Raw genomic sequence first — 19743 nt, forward strand, 5'->3', positions numbered from 1 at the left:
AACCAAACGGTAAAATACTTATCTTTACTAACTAGGCATAAGCAAGCAGCCATTATCCTTCGCTTGATGTTTTGCTTTGAACCTGTAAAATGTGATTTTATTGTGGGGGGAAAAAAGTGGTTTGTCGTATTTCTATAAAAGATAGGGTGATGAAAACATGAACATAGACACCAACTGAGCAAAGACAAGTCATTTTAGAACACAAAGTGCTCCCATTCAGCCTATGAAGGAAGGATTTTTTAGATTCACATTTGCTCCTAAGCACTCTGACCACGAAGGAACACCTTCCCATTGGCCCACAGATGAATCCAGTGTCCTTATAAGTTCCCCTCCATCAGCTTGATCTCTGAGCACAAGCTCTTTCCACCTCCAAGATGGTTTTAGGAGTGTCAGAGGACAGAATCAGAGATCCTCCTTCCTCTCTTATCACAACATCGTCTTCTATCCTCACCCCAAGCCCTCGGAACCTCTCTGGAACCTGGTCATCATCTTCACAGATGTACAGCCCTGGTAGACATAGATGGACAAATGCATTAGCTAGAAAAATAGTATTGGGTGTGCCTTGAGGTAAGTGAATGTGTCAGTGTAAGGGTGTCAGGGGGCTGAGCGGGTAGAGCATCGGGCTAGTAATCTGAAAGTTACCAGTTCGATTCCCACATGATGTTGTGTCCTTGGGCAAGGCACTTTACCCTACTTGCCTCGGGGAGAATGTCCCTGTAAGTCGCTCTGGATAAGAGCGTCTGCTAAATGACTAAATGTGTGTGTTGCAATGTCTTGGTCATGCACAAGCTTACCTGGTTCAATAGTGATAGCCATGCCTGGCTGTAGAGGCTGGGAGCGGGACAGCTCAGGAGTATCATGCACATCCATACCCAGGTAGTGGCCAACATGGTGGGGGCAGTACTTTTTAGCAGCCTGGGGAAATCAAAAGATGGAATCTTTATTCCTTCTCTATTAGCCTTCAAAAGGCATTGCTTTTCATGTTTGGGTTGGGAGACATACTTATGTTAAATTGCTGTGGTATTAAAGATTTCATTGCTGGTATACTTTTTTTTGTTTGTTACAATGGAACTAAAAAGAGCCTTACTGTGCCATTTGTCTGAGTCGAACTGCTATAGTGGTGTCTCTATTATAGGGAGTACACTAGGATATTGTGCTGTAAGAAGGGTGTAATTAGGTCACTATTTCATAGTTTAAATTGTCCAGAAGAACGTAGTCATTTCCTGACCACAGACCATTGGAAGAGTCAAAATAAACACTCAACATAGCATAGGCTCCTTGATTCCTTCTCCTAAGATATGCTAGCTGTAAGTGTTAGCTGTAAGTTTTTTTGATAGTGTTCATATTTCTTTATTTAAACTTTCATTTGTTTAACTCCTGTTAAATCAATAAAATATTATTAGAATTGGAATACCATGAGTTACCACGAGTTTATTAAGATAAACCTGCATCAGGAGCTTTACATGGCTCCTTATAACAACAACAAAAATCACTTAATCATGTTTTTATAGTTTCATACTTTAATTCAACAAGGTCTATATTTATTATGCACCTTTTCCCCACCACCGGTCTGTTATTCTGGGAAGGCAGAGAACTCAATTCATCAAATGATGATTGGTTAAGTAATTGAACTGAACTAGCAACCATCATTGGGCAGAGATGGATAAGCAGAGTCACATGGGTTTTGTCTCCACTTTACCTTGATTTTGGGTTTAACTTTAGCTAAGTGTCCCGGTGGGAGTATGAACCACTCCCATTGGCCTCACACCATGACTATGGGGTATTTGGGTTTAAGTTACTAAAGTATTGGTCTAGACGCCATCCCTTTAATTAAACCAAATTTAGTTCTAAACTTGACATCCGTATGTATTTGGTAAAACGTCCCTCTGTGTAAAACAGCCTACCTTTACAGCGTCGGCATCAGAGGTGGAGGTCCTGATGAGGCCCAGCCTCCGGAGCTGCCGGCCCAGCAGGGCCAGCATGGTGCTGTAGATGTGGTCCAGACTGACCCCTGGCGAGCACAGAGACAGGCAGGTTCTCTGCACCTCCAGCACAGCCTCGTACAGCTCCACCTGGGCCGGGCTGAACCTTGGGTCCAGAGGACAGAGGAAGGGCAAGTGAGATGGCCACACACAGAAAGGTGAAAATGGAAGACAGTGGGAGAGTCGTTTATTTTAGTACCGTCGTCCGACTTGTGAAAATCCTACTTACTTTCCATTCACTGGCCAGGTTCGAGTGACATCACTAACGTAACCAAAATATTCACATCCTCCATCGAGTAGAACCATTTCCCCAGCCTGAGAAACACATTTGGGGGAGAAAAAAAAGTTGTCAAATATCATGAATATGGCTTTGAAGTATTGCTGGGTGTAGCCTGAACAGCTTTGAAGTCTGCCAAAATTTCACATTTTATACGGTATACATTTAGTTACGTGTAATTTGGTGCTGTGATGGATGATATCTGTTGCACTGTACTTTTTGTTTCAGTGTCCTATCATCAGAATTATGTATTATTGTAGTATTGTATGTTATTATTTTATTGTAACATACAGTATTGTATTGGTGTTATTGTTGTAGTGTCTAGTCAAAATTCAGACAGTTCCTTGGCACTAACTACTGGCATACTATTGGAGCTGTGCCCTTCTGGTCCTAGATTATCTGCACTTACTGTATACACTATTTGAATGTCACTTTGGATGAAACAGCTCCAAATTGAATACATGTAAAAATGTCTGGTTTCCACTCTGGTGAGATCCTTTCCTTAAAAAACACAATAACAGATTCACCTTGACCATCTGGTTGTTGTTTATGTAATGAAGTGTGTTAGCTCTGTTTCCACCTGCCACTACAGGAGGATAGGCCAGGAAGTTGGCTCCATGGGCACGGCACTCAAAGTCAAACTGAGATGAGAAGGAGACAGAAACAAAAGGGATTTAAACGTTTTAACTGAGAAATATTTAGTTATACAAGTTATATACAAGTAATACCATACTTGGATCGTTTCTCTGGGACAACCAGGGCCACTGAACTGAATGCATCCACCTCACCTTTGCATACAGCAGTGCTTCATCAACGTCCCCATGACATATACCCATCGTCTTTCTGAAGGCCTGAAACCCAGGACAGGGTTCTTATGAGGTTGCTTCATATATACAGTTTAATCACTACATATAGCTCTTCAATTGTCACTATTAAAAACGTCCCTGTTTCAAAACAAGAGTACAACATGGAAATGGCTCCCATGTTGAGCTAAATGCCAGTTACCTGTGCTGTTATGCAACCAGCCTCCATCATGAGGGCCACCTCTGCAGGGCTCTTGACGGCCCTGAGGGAGTGTGTGAGGGGCCGGAGGGAGCGCACCATGGGCCCCCCCTCCAGCAGAGGCCTGACGTGGCTCTCATGAAGCCGAGGGTGGCAGGGCTGGGAGCCGTCGTACCACACATTGCTGCCTGAAAGAGACAACAGGAGGGAGGAAAAGTTAGCACCTAGTAGCAACACCCCACAGACAGTGTTTTTCCCAAAGAATGAAAACCGTTTGAAAGTATAGTCCTTGAGGGTTTAGGTTGGTTGAGGGGCAGTTCTGTGGGCGTATGTGAAGCCCTCTGTGACATGCTTGCATGTAAAAAAGGCTATACAAATACATTTGATATGATAGTAAATGATGCCCTTTACCGTCGTGCAGGATTCCACAAGCAAAAGTGCCATCATAATTCTAGTGCTTTCAACCAATGCAGGATGAACTGCTCTGGGAAGAAGGTTCCTTTGGTGGACCAAATTGTGACCTTTTCTCTACAGAACTAAATATAATAATATAAGTAAATGGTACACGAGATCGGAGACAAACCCTCCTGGCCTTCACGTACCTTTGAGGCTCTTCAGGATCAGACCTAGCTCCTCAGTACTGTGGACCCTCTCTATTCCTGTCAGCGCCCTCGCCCCATCCTTCCCTGATCTGGGTCCATCCCACAACTCCCGGGCCGGGTCCCTCCGGGGCACAAAGAGGATGGCCTGGTCCGGACGTCCGCTCCCACACAGGACCAGGGCGCTGTCGGGCTCCATGATGCCTGTGAGGTAGAGGAAATCCTGGTTCTGGTGGAAGGGATAAGGAATATCATTGGTCATGTAGCGGGTGGGGTGGGAGAGGACCACCACCACGTGAGAGCTGGAGGAGGCATCGGGTCCCAGACGATCCGCCTGGGCCTGGATGAGTGAGGCCAGCCTGTGTCTGCGCAGCTCATACTCTGTCTGGGTCAGGCCTGGGGTCACCTCACCTGGGACAGTGATGGAAACAGGAACACTTCTAAGACTGAAACTGACTGGTGGGAAGAGCGATGTTACAAAACAACAATAGTTTGTGAGCTATGATCTGCATTTGTGTTTGATTTGTGTAGCCTCCAATATATTCACCGAGTTTTGATTTCATGTACATTTGGGATATGATGACCCATAATGAATAGACTTACCATGTTTGATGAGGTGTGGATGTGTGAACGGACTCGGTTGGCCAAGGTATCTTGATGGAACCTTCTTCTTCGTCCAACCTCCGGGTTTGATTGACACATGTCTACATGGACACCAGACCCACCCTACAGACAAGTTTCTTCCAGTTAGCAGAGGATTTCTAGATTTTCATGAATGAGTAACTGCAAATTCTGCTGCTGACAAATCATGGTACAAAATGTCTACTAAATTACACATTTAGCAGTACAGAGATGTAATATTTCGCACTTGAGGACAAGTCCTTTGAGTTAATTACAATGTCAGGTCTTATACAAAACATAAGACCACTTGCATAAGACATTTACGTACTAACAACGAAGGCATTTGCTAACAAGTTATTTGCTAGATAATCTTTTGGGATACATAACCCAAACAAGATATCAAGCCTAACCTTGACTCAAATTAGAGGATGAAAGCAATCTGACAGACGGTCTGGTAAGAATATTAGATAAGGGCAACATTGCTGTAGGTCAATATGAGTCAGCGACCGTGAAGTTCCACCATGTCTGGTCTATTCCGGTGTACACCTCCTTTGCCTGTTCTGACAGCGCATGTATTACATGAAGATAAATTACATTGTATCATTTACGCTACTGATAAAAACGTGAGTAGAAACGCGCCGTAAATGTCTACATGTTGAAACCAACGTGACAGACAGCGAAATGATTTCTATCGATCAAACTGCACTGCTAACGGCCCATGGGAAGACTACAGATTGACCTCCCCTTTAAGACCTGCATTGCCATTGGTGGAGATGTTAAATGTGGGCTTGATAATTGGACGGACCTTATATGACATCATTTGTTTGCGACTGAAGTAGTTTCCAACGACAGGACCTCTTCGCTGTTTTGATTGCCATTTGTTTTTGTTTCAATTAAGCCTGAGTAAAATTGTCGGACCAACACTAGAAATTGAGAGAAGCTTTGAGAGCACACTTTCAGACTCTCTGCTTGCTTGCCGTTGAAGATTTTACTGCTCGCACAGGTAGCGAACCGAATTATGTTCTCCATTGTAAATCATGTGATGAGCCATTGTTGAACGTTCGTATTATTTTGTTGTTTCAAAACTCACGAGGCACGGCTAGATAGCTAGTTAACGTCCAAATTCTAGAACCTTCCATCTAACCAGATCCACACTGGAAGTTGCGTTTGCCAATGCACGTGTCCTGACTGACGTTTAAGGAATACATTGACTGCATTTGTTGTGCGTTGTACAGCAGTGGGTTGCTGAGTAGATCATTTGTTTGCTCGCTAACTAGCCAAATCGGCTCAGATTAGCCTTGCATGCTATAGCTAGCTTGTCTACCTCTTCCAGCGTAAATCACGCTAGCTAGCTTATAACATACGAAAACTGTGGATTATGTGTTTCTCTCTTTAGAGCGTTGTGGTGGACCTGAGAGACCAGAATGGACTCCCGGAAAGTGGCAGAGTTGAAGGCTTTTGTGGAACTATGCGGTTCAAATCCATCCATATTGCACCTGCCCGAACTTGGCTTTGTTCGGGCCTGGTTGAAGGGGTGAGTAATCGCTTTCCATTAGCGAACTTTGTCAGTTGCGTTTGCCACCCATTTCAACGTTTTTTTTTTAACGTGGTTCGAAAGCAGTTTTTAACAGTGTTTTCACTCAAGCTGTGTTATTTCTACGCAAAAAAAATATATTGCCGCAGTCACGCCCACCCATATAGACCGTACTCCAGAGTGCATCAGATGGGTGGTGGGACTGCAAGTAAATGACCATAGCCGATAGCACAAATAAACATCGTGCATCAGTGTGTATAATGATCGTATTAACTGTTTCAGAATGGGAGCCAATATTCCACTAGCACCCAAAAATGATTCTTCATGCAAGGTAAGGAACGTTACCAAGTCTATTAACGCATTTTTAACCATTTGTGACATTGACAAGGTGTAATGGTATATTTTGTAATGGCTGTAGGTGCTCAGAAGACTAACTGCTGATGCAGCCATTCACTTGTCTCCTCCCTCCTCTGTTACAGGGTGGCTGTCCATGTGCTGGAGCCCCTCCCCGTACCTCAGCCCATTCCTCTGCTGAGCCCAACATGTCCTCTGAGAGTGAGGAGAGTGACCTAGGTACCTTGACTCACACACATGTACATGCACAACAGTCACTATGCAAATCCTATGAGTCATTCATTTGAGAAGCGCTCCAATCCAGGATGTTATTTTGTCACTCTTTCTTCGTTTCTTGATCAGTCAAGTAAACGGAGAGACTCGTTGAGTTTGTAGTGCTACAATGTCGTGACCACTGGGTCCACAGTGCAGCACTGTTCACAGCTCAATCCACTGCCAAGCATGGGTTGAGCAATTCTTACGATGCATTCCATTCCTGAGGAATTACAATATTTCAAATTCTGACATTCAGACCACATGTTCTTAGCACTTATTAATCCCTAACACGCCACTTTTGTCGCTTAGAGATTGACAATGAGGGGGTGATTGAGCCAGACACAGATGAACCCCAGGAGATGGGAGACTTTGAAAACCTGGAGGTGAGGCCACACGACAGAATCTCCACTTATAAGGCTTAGGAATTGTCTGTCAACATCAATAATGCATAAAGAAAACCCATCAGCACAGAATGTACAGCACTGAAGAATGTACAAGACTGAATGTCTGACACTTGAATGTGTGCCATCCCTTTTAAAAAGGCATTCTAGACAAGTGTTTCCTACTCTTTCAGGTCACAGAGGAAATGATGGATCAGGCCAATGAGAAAAAGATGGAGGCCATCGATGCATTAGGAGAGGGTAGGTAGTAGGGTTGGGTACCGAAATCCAGTGCTAAAATGGCCCCAGTACCTACATGACCAGTATGTACTGGACCAAATCAGAACGCAGATTCCGGTGCCTCATTTTCGGGGCCACTTAAATGCCAGAGCTGTCGCTTGAAAAATGTGACCTCTGCTCTGAAACAGACGTAAGAAGCATCATCACCGCACATGATCGCTAGTTAAATTATAGCCTAGTGCATTCATGTGGTGTCGGAATAATCAGGAAAACAATTTCTCGACTGAGAGAATTCACGTGAATGCAAGTTGGAACACGGAAAGAAACTTGGCAGACAACAGTGATAAAAAAAAAAAATTGTAATTAAAAATCAATGCTTGACTGTCATCCACTGTAGTTTTGTTGCTCTTTTGTCATTCTTTTTATTTAAGTATTGGTTCAGGCACTTTTTAGGCACCGGAAACATTTTAAAAGTATCGATTTGGCACCAGTTTTCTAAAAACCCAAACTCTGCCCAAACATAGTAGGTCGTCTTGTCTCTCAGCAGTTGTTATTCTATCTTCACAAGTAATGTTTCTACCCCTTTTCCTCTTGTTAAATCTAGGTGATCTGAAGAAAGCCCTGGACCTTTTCACTGAGGCCATCAAGCTCAACCCATGTTTAGCCATCTTGTACGCCAAGAGGGCCAGGTGTGTTCCCAAGCTCTAGAACAATCTGTATCATAGCCCCTCTATCGCAACAAGATCCTCCAAGGAGAGCTTATGTTTATTAAGCCTTTTCAAAAAAAAAAAGCCTGTAAAAAAAAAAAAAAAGTATATGTTGTAAGACTGTCGTCTATTTAAGATGCCTCTGCAATGCTCTAACCCCGGACACACTGCTCTACATGGACACGGCTGCATAAAACTAACCAACCCCTGCTCTTCGTCAGCGTTTATATCCGGATGGAGAAGCCCAACGCAGCCAAGAGAGACTGTGACCGAGCCATCGACATCAACCCAGACTCTGCACAGCCCTACAAGTGGAGGGGCAAGGCTCACAAGTACGCTGCTGGACATGGCATACCAACTCACAATAGCGATCAGCATGCCATATTGTTTGAAAGTACAGATGTTTGTACCCAAGCATGAATGAGGATATGGGAACTCACGTTCCATCCCACCCCACAATTGATTCCTCCTGTTTTGTGTATCAGGTTGCTTGGGAACTGGGAGGAAGCAGCTAAGGACCTGGCCACTGCCTGTAAGCTGGACTATGATGAAGATGCTAGTGCCATGCTGAAAGATGTCCAGCCCAAGGTACTTGGAATGTTGTTACTGGAGTTAAGATGCTACGATAATTATTGTTGTTCACTGCTCCTGGTGGCTTAAGATGTGGTTACTTGGTGCTGCTGCTAGTAAATGCAGAACGTTACTTGACTGATAACCGAAATACTGTTATGTGAATGTGCACAACTGATCCTAACTGAGGCTGTTCTTTTCGATATACGAGCTGTTTGTACATCACTCGCCCTAATGAATCCCATGTTCTGAGCTCTGCCCTGTTAATCGAGATCTATTTTCTCTTGTGGAATTTCTCTCGGCTTTCATTTCTCACGGTTTCGCTTTTCCCCAGGCAAATAAAATCATCGAGCATCGACGCAAATATCAGCGCAAGAGGGATGAGCGTGAGCTCCAGGAGAAGAAGGACAGGATCAAGAAAGCCAAGGAGGAGCATGAGAAAGCCCAGAGGGTGAGGGCACCGCCAGGGGCACCACCAGGGGCAGCAGCAGGGGCAGCAGCTGGGGCAGCAGCAGGGGCACCGCCAGGGAGAGGACTGGGACAGTGAAGGGGAAAGGATAATATCATCTGGCTACATTCTCTCCTGTGTATCCTTCCGCAGGAGGAGGAGGCCAGACAAGCAGCAGGAGGGGGAATGCCCGGAGGGATGCCAGGGGGGATGCCCGGGATGCCTGGAGGTTTCCCAGGGTTCCCAGGTGAGAGAGGGGGCATGGTTACACCCCACATCCACAGTGACAGCTACCGTATCATTTTTCGATGCACTGTAGTATGTATTGGGGTTAATTGCATTGCTGTTGTCTTGACCTCCAGGTGGTGCCGGTGGCTTTGGGGGTGGAGCGTCTCCGTTCGGCATGCCAGGACTGGGCGACCTCTTCAACGATCCAGAAGTGCTGAACGCCATGAAGGTAAAGGGACACGAGTCTCTCCGCCACACCCGTTGTCTAATTTCTCAATAGATCTGAAAACCCTGTTGGGGTGTCATGTCTTACTGCATATCTAATCGTGTATGTGGTGTCGTCCAGGACCCTGAAGTGATGGCAGCTTTCCAGGATGTGGCTCAGAACCCAGCCAACATTGCCAAGTATCAGGGCAACCCCAAGGTCATGGCCCTCATCACCAAGCTGAGCTCCAAGTTTGGAGGACCACAAGCATAAGCCGGCGAAGGAGAGAGGAAGGCAGAGCAGAAATTGGTGGGGGGGATCAGGAAAGGAGATTAGGAGGTGGTGAGAGTTTTTAAAGTGGAAGTTAACCTGCAGCGCAAAGAAGCATCGACATGGAGTTTTCCACTGTGTCTGAGTCAAATGGGGAGGCAGGCAGATTTGTATGAGATACAAATGTGTGTGTGTGTGTGGGGGGGGGGGTGCGGGGGGACGCTAAAGAGAGGCATGCCACAGATTTTGCTCTAGCCAAGGATTTGGGAGGGAGGGGCAACAGAAACTAAAATCTTAATTTGGGGGCGAGCCTTTTTATGGCGATTTGCACTTAGTGGTTCGGCAAAAACCTGCTTAATGGTTGTTGATGGGGAGTTAGGCCTGTTGGAGCCTTATCATATAGAATCCCGTCAATCTCCCCATCCATCTCCTTTAGGGCTGTGCTTACATACCGGTTGATCTACCTTTAACCTCAGTCTGGAATAGTCACACTGAACCTCTCACTTAAAAGCTACCAGCAAAGTCAAGACATCATGAATCCACTGATGGTTCATTTTCTGGGATCTAGAGTGAGCTGACCAAACCATTGCCTGTCTGTTATCAGGAGTTGATGTGTACAGTAGGGTGTTTCCAGTAAAGTCTTTTTTTTTCTTTCTCAGGTTTTGTAATGTTTTCCTCACCTTCACTGTAATGTAACACGTTTCCTGTGTCTCTCCTTCCAAATGCAAAAAAGCAATTTAATGCATTAATCTGTCCATTTTGATTTTGAATGTTTGAAAATATCAATTCAAATCAATAAATTTTGGTTGTTGCAAAACTGGCAGTTTCATTCTGGTTTGTATTTCCTTTACTGTGGATAACATGGTTAAGTTGAATTTAAGTTGTTTTTGATCAGGTGTGCTGACTATAAAGTCTAATCATAATGGTCTGTAATCATAATAAGAGTATGTCATCACAGTCGTTTATGTATACATCCAAAGTGTCATGTACAGCCTGTAACTCTATGAAAGATTGTGGCCAACAGGCTGTTCTCACCCTTACTAGCCTGCTAATCCTTCCAGCTAATTTCTGGAGGATTAGCTTCCCTCCCTGCCACATGGGTCCAGACTTGGCTAGGGTCAGTACCTGATTTGTGTATGGACTAGTCAGATCACTAAAGGTTCAGTATCAGTGGGGAGTATTACTCAATCAAGTGGAGTCTCAAAGGAGGAAAGGGAAGACCATCCGTGGAAAATACAAATAGGGAAACAAAAGTTGAACAATTGATTAAAATACACTTGGTCTACAGCAGGGGTGTCCAATCCTGGTCCTCGAGGGCCGCTGTCCTGCATGTTTTGGATGTTTCCCTGCTCCAGCACATCTGATTCAAATGAATGGGTCGTTATCTAGCTCTGTATAAGCCTGGTAACGAACATGCATTATAGGGGTTTGATGTGATGAGAAACTTGGTGACATGTTGGACCAAGGTTAAGAAAGGAGTGACGGTTGAGGAATTTTTGGGGAGACGGGGGGGGTATGTTATGAAAGTATTGGTTTTAGTTAGAGCTGTACTTTTGTGTCTAGTCAACATAAGACAGCCTTGCTATCTTAAGTAGAAAGAAGCAGTAGCTAGTAGCGAGGGAACATGAGCAGTTTCCTCCACCAGGATGACTAACTCTACAGAAAATGTTGTGGACCTAATGTTGAAGAACCCCTTTGATTCTCTGGGGTACACAAAAAGGTGTAAAGAAAAATTAGGGTTGCCTGCTTCATACACATTTAATCACTGCTGCCCCTCCCAACACTAAGTAGCCATCTCATTCCCTTCCCCATCATATTTTCCTATAAATCTTTTTATTAAAAGTTTTAGAACAAAGGTCTTCAACCCTGGTCTTCAGGGACCCCCTGTCCTGCACGTTTTAGATGTTCCCCGGCTCACACCTGATTCAAATGAATGGTCGTTAACAGGCGTCTGCCTAACTAGATAACAACCCATTCATTTGAATCAGGTGTGTTGGAGCAGGGAAACATTAAAACGTGCAGGACAGGGGGTCCCTGAGGACTAGGGTTGAAGACCTCTGTTTTTGAATTCAAAATGATTTGCCTTCAATGAAAGTATGCACATGTACTAGTTTGTAAAAAGTACAGAAAAAGTTTAGACAGTCAAACATGTTTACATTTTAGACAATGAAAGTTTGGCCAAACATCAATGTTTAATTATAATTTACAACAACATTGCAAATTCCAACTTAAAAAAAGGTTGTTTTAGCTAACCTAAAACAATGACAGGGGAAGATGTGGAATAATGTCCTTTGATAGACTGGTTGCAGTGAGAGAGATACAAAGGAAGGGCAAAACAACAATAGCCTAAGCGTGAACCTGGCAGAAGAGACCGAGTCCAGAGGGTTGCACCTAGTGTCCATACCTGCATTAGATAAAGGAAGAGGTCTGTCAGTCTGTGAGACAACACAATACATTCCATCGCTCGAAATGACTGCAGCTCATCCAGTAACAGCGAACACACTTATCAGCTGGCAATACTCACTTCTGAAACTCCCACTCTCTGTTGTCCAGAGGGCACACCTGCCTCGTCTTCAGCCAACGGGAGATACAGTGGAAATGGAACGCATGCTAAAACAAAAGTTGAAGGGATGAGATACATTGATATCGATCCAGTTGAAAAAGGGAAACATCTTTAATCCCTTCCCTTGTAACTACAGCACATCAACTAAAACGTTTTTTCTAAAGTGAAACCACAGCAAGTATGAACTTGCATGTGTCAGTTATGATTGTGTACATTTCTGAGATATGTAGCTTATAACAAGCTCCAACTTCTAATTGGATTATCTATTGGTAACAATTGAAGAATACCACTAGAAAATGTGTTACTCACATTGCAGACTCCCCAGGCTACTGTGCATTCCTCAGACGTGGCAGAAGCCTGGTTGGCCTGGCACTCTATACCTTTATGGAACCAGAACAGCAAAGAATGTCAGTTTGTCAATATTAAAAGGGAGTGGCATGGTATTGACCACAAATACTTATTTCCCAGCTTCCTTTAATCCTCACTCATTGCCTCCAGTGTAGTGAGAGAAAGGGAGGTAGAAGCAGGGTTAGGGTTAGAGATTTCCCATTTCTACTCACAAAGATCCATGATGTGGTTCCGGCAGATGGCACAGTTGTCCACCACAATGTCCCATGCCCAGAGTGCAACAGCATTCCACTAGTGAGCAATAAAGAAATGTGTAAAAGAAGGCTACATTTTAGCACAATGGTCTTGTTTACGTACAAGTTCATATTTGGAAATAAATAAGGTCCACACAACGTCAATATTCGATACAATAATTATGTTTACCGATGTGCAACATGATGGGTGAACTGTATTAGTTCCCGACCCTAGCTAGTGACGAGCTACATTCGCTAGCCGGCCTTAGCCTGTCAAATGCCATTTCTTCCAGTAATTGAAAGACTCTTACTAGCGATCAACATGGCCGCCTCTGAGTTGACAATAACTCTCAATCTATCTCAATTAGTTCTGTGGCAAAAGTCATGAAGTTAACTTGCTAGCTTTTAGCTACACTGTAGCATAGTGCAAATTCATTCTTCGTACCCTAATCTGCTATGCTACCTTGAACTGCTACCTAGCTAAATTAGTTAGCTAGCTAGCTAGCTAGCAAATGGCTGACTAACATTAGCTAAACCGGCTTTGACGTTGTTTAGACTGACTTCGCCTAATTTGACAAGTTACAACCAAAAAGTAATCAAAGCAGTACATAAATTAATACCTTCTTCACTTCGAAACGTTTCTTGCTCGCTCCACTGTTTGTGCCACTTGGGGTATCAACATCCATAGCTGCTGCCATCTTGACTCTGAAAGCGTTGAAGTACTAGAGAATGAGCAACACTGGTGTAGTGTGCATCCGGGAAAATGTGTACTGCGCGGATTTTAAAGGGGAAGTCATCATGTTCCTATTCAAAATAGTTGTACAAAATATAATCGGTAATTGTACCCACATTTTAATGTCATGTTACAAAGTTTGTATCCTGCCAATACTCACAATTAACATTTCAAACGTTCAAAACACAGGTCCTACCGAGATTTGAACTCGGATCGCTGGATTCAGAGTCCAGAGTGCTAACCATTACACCATAGAACCGCTGTGCGCAATGTGGCAACAAATATTATTTAAAAATCAAACATTTACCATAATGATTTAAGTTAATATGATACTTTGGAATATAAAACACCCAGTCTCTGCCAGTTCTGAACCTGACTGGTCAGGTTTTGTTTTATTTGCCTTCACTTACTCAACACAACCCCTATTTCATTGGGATTGAGTTGCTTCATATAAATGTACAAACGGTTGTTGTAAAATCTACCCCAAAATGAAGGACACTATTGATTCTCTTTCCATTTATTATGTATGACAAATCATCGGTAGTGCATACAGAAAAAAAGAGAACAAGACTCGGGTCTCTGATCGTAGACATGTATGACACCTGTTGGACAGATCGGGCATTACAATGTAGTTCAACAGTACACCGAAAACACCTCATGTTCATTGTATGTCTGTTAAATTTGTAATTTAGGCTGTACAGCCTTCTCGTTATTTACAGTCAGTGGGGGCTTCTTTTCAGGCTTGGCTTTGGCCTTATTTGGCTTGGCTATGTTTGGCTTGGCTATGGCCATTACTGGCAGTTTGACTTTCCCTTTTGTCACGTGAAGGATGGTGGGTTTAGGCTTGCTGGATTTTGGTGTCTTTGGACCCTTGAAGGACTTTCCTGGGGTGACCTTTTCTTCTGGACAGCCCTTGAAGACATGGACGTCTCTGACATTCTGACCACGGAGTTCGGGAGGGTGACCGCAAGTGGCAGTCGTCTTTAGGGGAACTTTCTCCATCCACCTGGGCAGAGAAAGGAACAGAGCAATGAAACGGATAGCCTGACTCTGTATACAGGTACGAGGGCATATTCCCATGTGTGTCTGTGAGGGTGAATCAGATTTACCTGCGCAGGGGCAACAGCAGGCAGTCACAGAGCAAAGGGTTGCCAGCCAGGTTGATGGCCTCCAGGCCAGAGAGGGGCCTGAAGTCTGGTAGCTCCTTCAACTGGTTCCCCCCCAGAGACAGCACCTTCAGCCCAGGGCCCAGTCCTGCTAGTGAGCGCCTGGCCATCTAAGGAGTAAGGAGGAGACCACACACAACTATCAACACAGAGGAAGGACACTGACTACGAAAAAGACATGGATGATGGATGAAGGGGAGGACCATAAAAATGTTTTTTTCTTAAAGGTTGCAATTGAATTTAATACTGACGTGATAATCAGCTGATGTGTTAACGGATTCCTTACTGTAACGCAGATTTTCTGTTTACATGTATAGCGAGAGAGTCTGTAAGGTCAAGAGGTCATACAGCGAGGCCCCCTCTGAACAGAATATAGCACACAGCCCAGAAAGAGGGGAGACAGTAAGGAAAATCATGTACAAATAGGGCTTATGTGATTAACGACGACTTCACCTGCTGAACGTTCTAGTGTATCAGCGCACTGACCACTGAGGACCCATTAAGGAAGCAATTCTGTGCATTCTATATCTGTACTGTCCAACTCATGTATTCAAGCATGGCTGAGAGACAGAGAGTTTTCACTCATGCCATCAGTTTGTCTTGAACTGATTGTTTGATCCGGGTGGCTCGACTAATAAACCAAAGTCAACTCCTTTCCTTTGTTGTGACTCCTTCCGGCCTACCTTCTCCAGAAAAATCTTCATATCACTTACCTTCTCCAAACCCATATCATCCATATGGAGCTGCTTCAGACGCCCAGAGAAAGGAAGTAATGCCTTTGGTCCAACCCAGCGAATAGGATTCCCTGAGAGGCGGAGCTCCTCTAAACTGGGTGTCTTGGACAGAGCATGAGTAGGCACCTCTGGAAGCTTATTGGCCTCCAGGTGAAGTGTAGCAAGGTGGGCAGAGTCCAGGGCGCCGGGAGCAATGCTTGATATAGTGTTGTTAGTCAAGTAGAGTCCTCTCAGGCCTGGGGCTGTGGAGAGCAGGCCTGAGGGCTCCAACTTATCAATAGCATTACCCTCCAGGTGGAGCACCAGTAGGTTGGACAGGCCAGAGAGGGCGCCACCAGGGAAGTTGGCAAGCCTGTTCCCCTCCAGGTGAAGATAGGTGAGTTCCGGGGCCCCTGTGAAGGTCCCTGGGCCCAGTGAGGTGAGATCATTGTTGGATAGATAAAGGTAGACCAGGCTCTTCATGCCCCGGAAGGCACCAGACTCTATGTCATGGATCTTACAAAAGTCCAGGTGCAGAGACACCACCTGTTCTGTTCCAGGAAAACTGTTACCAGGGAGATAGTGAAAGTGGTTGCCGCGAAGATCCAGGAGTTGGGTGGTGGAGGGATAGCCACGGGGAACTTTGGTAAAGCCCCGCCCCTCACAGGTGGCATGCTGAGCCTCAACCTAAGCAGGGGATGAGAGACGTTGCATTCAGTGACGAGGAGGATCCAACGACTTGTGTTTAAAGGGTATGTAGGATAGCTGAATATTACATCTGATACATCATATAAACTTTGACTACTAAAGCTGAACCCAAATAAAAATGCATTAACGATGACCACTCACATCACAGTCACAGTCATCCGGGCACTTGGTCTTCTTCTTAGGCTTGACTGTGGGCAGGGCTTCCTCCCTGCTCTGCACCGTCTCCTCCAACTCCTCGTTCATCATGTCTTCCCTGCTCCGACAGCGCATCTCCAGGGGCCCCACTGCCTCCAAAGGCTCGTCAGACAAGTGAGGGGGCCCCGCACAGGCCCCCAGCAGTTTCACTTTGCTCCCCCTGGCCCAAACCTTAAGGGGCCGCAGATAGCAACTGCACTGGATGGGGTTTCCTGTGAGGTTGAGGCGCGCAAGCTGCTTGGGTCCAGAGAGGGGCTCCAGGTACCTCAGCTGGTTGTGGCTGAGGTCCAGGTAGGAGAGGCAAGGAGCTTGGGACATAGTTGTGTCTGAAATATCTTGCAGGGACATGTGGTCCAAGTATAGGTGGGTGAGTTTGGGCATGGACACAGCCTCCTCACCCAGGTAGGTCATGGGGTTGAAGCTCAGGTCAAGTCGGGTGACCTCCGGTAATCTGAGTTGGATAAAGAGATCTCAGTCAAACACAGGGGTGGATGGGTGTGTGTGTTTTTTCAGAAGACCACATATTGGAGGGAAAAAACAATTAATGCTCTATTGTCCAAACCCTAAATACTTTTTGTTGAAATGTCCCTTTCTCTGGAATGCAGCTAACGGGGATTTTACTATTAATTTATGATGGAGATAGGAGTCCAGGTTTATGGTCTGTTTATGGTCTTGGCATCTGGTTTCAAGGGGGGACTCCCCTCACAACCTACATAGCATTCATTCTTTAGAGTATAAAGGGAGTACCAAGCCATAGTATTGCGTGCACATAAGGTAGGAGCACTTTTGTCTATAGGATTCTTTTATCAGCTTGCAAGCTTAATAAAACTCAAAACAAACAACTCTAAATGGTAAGCCTTTTTTAAAGATTATTATTATTATTTTATTTTTTAAAGACATTTCCACCCCAACCTCACCTGGTCATAGTCAAGGAAGGGAAGAACTGCAACTCGTTGTGGTCGAGGCTGAGGCGTGTGAGAGTGAAGAGGCTGGCGAAGGCTTCAGTAGCCAGGTTGTTGAGAGAGTTGTGGCTAAGACGCAGCCATTTAATGTTGTGCAGACCCTGGAAGGCCATGTTGGGGATGTAGACCAGCTGGTTGTGTGTGAGGGAGAGCATGTTGAGGAAGCCCAGCTGAGTGAAGGCCCCAAGCCGGATCTCCTCAACACGGTTGTGTTCCAGCTGCAGCTGCTTCAAGGAGGAGAGGCCGTCAAAGGACTCCTGGTGATTGAGGGGGGGAGGAATGATAGAGAAGTCAGAGACTGAGGTATGGAGCCCAATTGGACAAACTCACTGATGTGTATTTAAGTCCAGAAGGTTGTTAAAAAAACTCCCATTTTCCCCTGTTTGTGTACATCTACACACAAGACCTATAACCAGTTAAGGGAGAGGACACAGGGTTGTGAGCAGCATTCTGAAATGGACATACAAAAACGTTTCACCTGGAAGAGGATCTCTATGTTGTTGTTGGCCAGGTTGAGGGAGACCAGGCGACTCAGGGTGCGAAAGGCCCCTTCCTTGACTGTCCTGATGTTGCAGCGCTGCAGGGTGAGGTGGGTGAGATATGGAGTGTGCATGAACGCACCTGGCAGCAGGACCTGAAGATTGTTGTTCTTCAAGTCCAGTTTCACTGTGATCTAAATTAATAAACCATTTGGAGGTATGAGGAATTTGTTATAATATACTGTTGTATTATTTATATTAAATATTGATCTAGAAAAATTACTTATAGAGTCAAAAGAAATCTTACTGTAGGGTGATAAAATAATAGTCAAAGAAATGTCAGCATATTTGCATGGGGTTTCCATCATAAGGTCATGAGTAGTTTGGGATATTTTAAATTTACCTCATCAATGGTGACTGGAACTTCAGTCAGATTCTTGCCGATGCAGGCTACCGTGAGTTTGGAGCTGTCACAGATGCAAAACTTGGGGCACTTGTCTGCGTGCAATGGCAAAACTGCTGCCCAAAGTATCAGCACCCAGACCGAGAGCATTTTAACGCAATCCGCTAAGGAATGCATCTGTGTTGGAATAAAACATATTTATTTACGTAGGAAACGCTTTATTCAAAGCTACGTAGGCCCTACAGTGAATTTAGAATGTGAAACTGAAGGATTAATAAACGCATACAATTGCTCTGATAAAATGCTTGGCTTGATCAAATTAAGTTTAAATAAACCCTCTGTTGGCTATTATCGTAATAATCCCACTAGGCCTAATACTAAATAAACGATAACATTTCTAAATGGGTCTAACAAAATAAACTGTATATTGCAACGGATTTGGTCGACTTCCAAAAGCCTAAATATCTAAAGTTGTCAAATAGCCTAAATCTATTAGACCAAGAGGAAGTTATATCTATTTTTAAATAATAAAGATTTGCAGTACCTTTCTAGCAGAAATCTATAATCCCTCATCCAATGCGATAGCTCTTCGATAAGTGTAACGGGTCCGAAATTAGGACAATTGACCTGCGCGCCACGGATGTGAGGCTAGGTTATTCACGCACACACTATACTTTGCATTGTTAAAATATCTGTGCATTTAAGAGTGAAGAGTCTCAAACACGGCTTTGGCAAATTCTTCCGTTGTGAGTCTAAGAACCTGCGCCCCCCTTCTTTAAATTAACACCAGGTCAATACATTTCGGACAGGTTGGAGGTAGAAGTCTAGCCAAGCCAAGTGCACTTTGTCGTCTTGTAAGAAGACACCGTTACCAGCGACCGAGTGTAGTTTTTGCGAAAGTATTTCATTGAGCCGACCTGATTTGATATAAGGAAAGCAACTATCCACAATAAATTTAAATCAGGGCCCAAAATTGACGCTGATGCTACCTTCTCCCTTCCAGTGAGCCAAAAGGAATGAAATCACACTCCAAAGGTTTCTCTTTTAAGTATAACGTTGAAACTGTAAAAGATTTCACTGGCAAAGTGCTCAAAGAAAGTTGAGCCTAAACAAAGACCGTAGTCTTTGAGAATAAGCAGAGGACTGTCTCTTAAGATAGTCGGTGGGAGTCATTGGCCTTCACATTGCTTACTAGACAGATAAAAGTGCCCTATAAAACATTTGTCAAAAAAGAACAGGATGATTTTTGTGTTTTGATTGCTTGATGTGCCAAAAAATGACCTTAATGTCTGTTGGCAATGTCTCATGGCACGTCCTAAACTAGACAGATGACCAGATCTACTACAAATACAGTATTCATTATGGAGAGCACTGTCAGCCTGATATAATTTCCAGATCTAGTCCTACTTCAACATTTACTTAAAGCCATGTCCTCTTCAACGGAACAATATCCAACTTTGTGCTGTACTGTAAAAACTAATTTGTGTCAACTCATATTTCAAAGTTCAGTTTACCCGGACATATTGGCACATCATTAATTTACATTTAAATCATTGGTCAAAGCCAAG

At 44.3% G+C, this 19743-nt stretch overlaps 4 protein-coding genes and 1 non-coding gene across 6 annotated transcripts; 1 reads left to right on the forward strand and 4 right to left on the reverse strand.

The window, feature by feature from the left end:
* Positions 1-5: 5 nt before the first annotated feature.
* On the reverse strand, positions 6-5220 carry xpnpep3 (X-prolyl aminopeptidase 3, mitochondrial). Its single transcript, XM_084678404.1, has 10 exons — positions 4892-5220; positions 4464-4586; positions 3864-4271; positions 3265-3449; positions 3048-3110; positions 2787-2900; positions 2212-2297; positions 1905-2088; positions 795-915; positions 6-507 (listed from the first exon to the last, which is right to left on the reverse strand). The coding sequence occupies exons 1-10, from the start codon at positions 4959-4961 to the stop codon at positions 335-337; spliced, it is 1527 nt and encodes a 508-aa protein (XP_084534530.1). The 5' UTR covers positions 4962-5220; the 3' UTR covers positions 6-334.
* A 103-nt stretch (positions 5221-5323) lies between these two features.
* On the forward strand, positions 5324-10489 carry st13 (ST13 Hsp70 interacting protein). 2 transcript variants are annotated; one of them, XM_084678405.1, is made up of 13 exons: positions 5324-5484; positions 5878-6015; positions 6298-6346; positions 6495-6588; positions 6934-7007; positions 7199-7265; positions 7849-7933; positions 8173-8283; positions 8437-8539; positions 8856-8972; positions 9123-9216; positions 9332-9426; positions 9544-10489. In XM_084678405.1, exons 2-13 carry the CDS (start codon positions 5906-5908, stop codon positions 9673-9675), a joined length of 1131 nt encoding a protein of 376 aa, XP_084534531.1. In that variant the 5' UTR covers positions 5324-5484; positions 5878-5905; the 3' UTR covers positions 9676-10489. The 2 variants fall into 2 exon arrangements, with proteins under 2 accessions (XP_084534531.1, XP_084534532.1); XM_084678406.1 differs by lacking the exon at positions 5324-5484 and adding an exon at positions 5564-5703.
* A 1356-nt stretch (positions 10490-11845) lies between these two features.
* On the reverse strand, positions 11846-13595 carry rbx1 (ring-box 1, E3 ubiquitin protein ligase). The gene is made up of 5 exons (XM_084677712.1): positions 13437-13595; positions 12796-12874; positions 12545-12615; positions 12197-12282; positions 11846-12076 (listed from the first exon to the last, which is right to left on the reverse strand). Exons 1-5 carry the CDS (start codon positions 13512-13514, stop codon positions 12064-12066), a joined length of 327 nt encoding a protein of 108 aa, XP_084533838.1. The 5' UTR covers positions 13515-13595; the 3' UTR covers positions 11846-12063.
* Positions 13596-13736: 141 nt separating this feature from the next.
* trnaq-cug (transfer RNA glutamine (anticodon CUG)) lies at positions 13737-13808 on the reverse strand. The gene has a single exon. It is a non-coding gene; the product is annotated as a tRNA-Gln (tRNA).
* Positions 13809-14061: 253 nt separating this feature from the next.
* Positions 14062-19643, reverse strand: chadla (chondroadherin-like a). Its single transcript, XM_084678745.1, has 8 exons — positions 18720-19643; positions 18176-18352; positions 17772-17966; positions 17249-17550; positions 16278-16782; positions 15429-16115; positions 14659-14825; positions 14062-14555 (listed from the first exon to the last, which is right to left on the reverse strand). The coding sequence occupies exons 2-8, from the start codon at positions 18350-18352 to the stop codon at positions 14225-14227; spliced, it is 2364 nt and encodes a 787-aa protein (XP_084534871.1). The 5' UTR covers positions 18720-19643; the 3' UTR covers positions 14062-14224.
* Between the last annotated feature and the right edge of the window lie 100 nt (positions 19644-19743).

This window comes from Hypomesus nipponensis, chromosome 17 (genome assembly GCF_054491055.1).
Source record: "Hypomesus nipponensis isolate SF chromosome 17, ASM5449105v1, whole genome shotgun sequence".
NCBI classification, from domain to species: Eukaryota; Metazoa; Chordata; class Actinopteri; order Osmeriformes; family Osmeridae; genus Hypomesus; species Hypomesus nipponensis.

What these genes read in the sequence shown, in the direction of transcription:
- xpnpep3 (XM_084678404.1), bottom strand. Translation starts at nt 4,961, where the DNA reads ATGTTGCCCTTATCTAATATTCTTACCAGACCGTCTGTCAGATTGCTT. An exon ending in ATCCTCTAATTTGAGTCAAG is followed by an intron (nt 4,587 to 4,891) that starts GTTAGGCTTGAT and finishes ACTTGTCTGTAG; the next exon opens with GGTGGGTCTGGTGTCCATGT. An exon ending in CTGATGCCGACGCTGTAAAG is followed by an intron (nt 916 to 1,904) that starts GTAGGCTGTTTT and finishes TGATTTCCCCAG; the next exon opens with GCTGCTAAAAAGTACTGCCC.
- st13 (XM_084678405.1), top strand. Translation starts at nt 5,906, where the DNA reads ATGGACTCCCGGAAAGTGGCAGAGTTGAAGGCTTTTGTGGAACTATGC. An exon ending in CATCGATGCATTAGGAGAGG is followed by an intron (nt 7,266 to 7,848) that starts GTAGGTAGTAGG and finishes TGTTAAATCTAG; the next exon opens with GTGATCTGAAGAAAGCCCTG. An exon ending in TGGAGGGGCAAGGCTCACAA is followed by an intron (nt 8,284 to 8,436) that starts GTACGCTGCTGG and finishes TTTGTGTATCAG; the next exon opens with GTTGCTTGGGAACTGGGAGG.
- chadla (XM_084678745.1), bottom strand. Translation starts at nt 18,352, where the DNA reads ATGCATTCCTTAGCGGATTGCGTTAAAATGCTCTCGGTCTGGGTGCTG. An exon ending in TTCCAGTCACCATTGATGAG is followed by an intron (nt 17,967 to 18,175) that starts GTAAATTTAAAA and finishes TTATTAATTTAG; the next exon opens with ATCACAGTGAAACTGGACTT. An exon ending in ATGATATGGGTTTGGAGAAG is followed by an intron (nt 14,826 to 15,428) that starts GTAAGTGATATG and finishes CTTACTCCTTAG; the next exon opens with ATGGCCAGGCGCTCACTAGC.
- rbx1 (XM_084677712.1), bottom strand. Translation starts at nt 13,514, where the DNA reads ATGGCAGCAGCTATGGATGTTGATACCCCAAGTGGCACAAACAGTGGA. An exon ending in AACGTTTCGAAGTGAAGAAG is followed by an intron (nt 12,875 to 13,436) that starts GTATTAATTTAT and finishes ATTGCTCACTAG; the next exon opens with TGGAATGCTGTTGCACTCTG. An exon ending in TAGCCTGGGGAGTCTGCAAT is followed by an intron (nt 12,283 to 12,544) that starts GTGAGTAACACA and finishes CTTTTGTTTTAG; the next exon opens with CATGCGTTCCATTTCCACTG.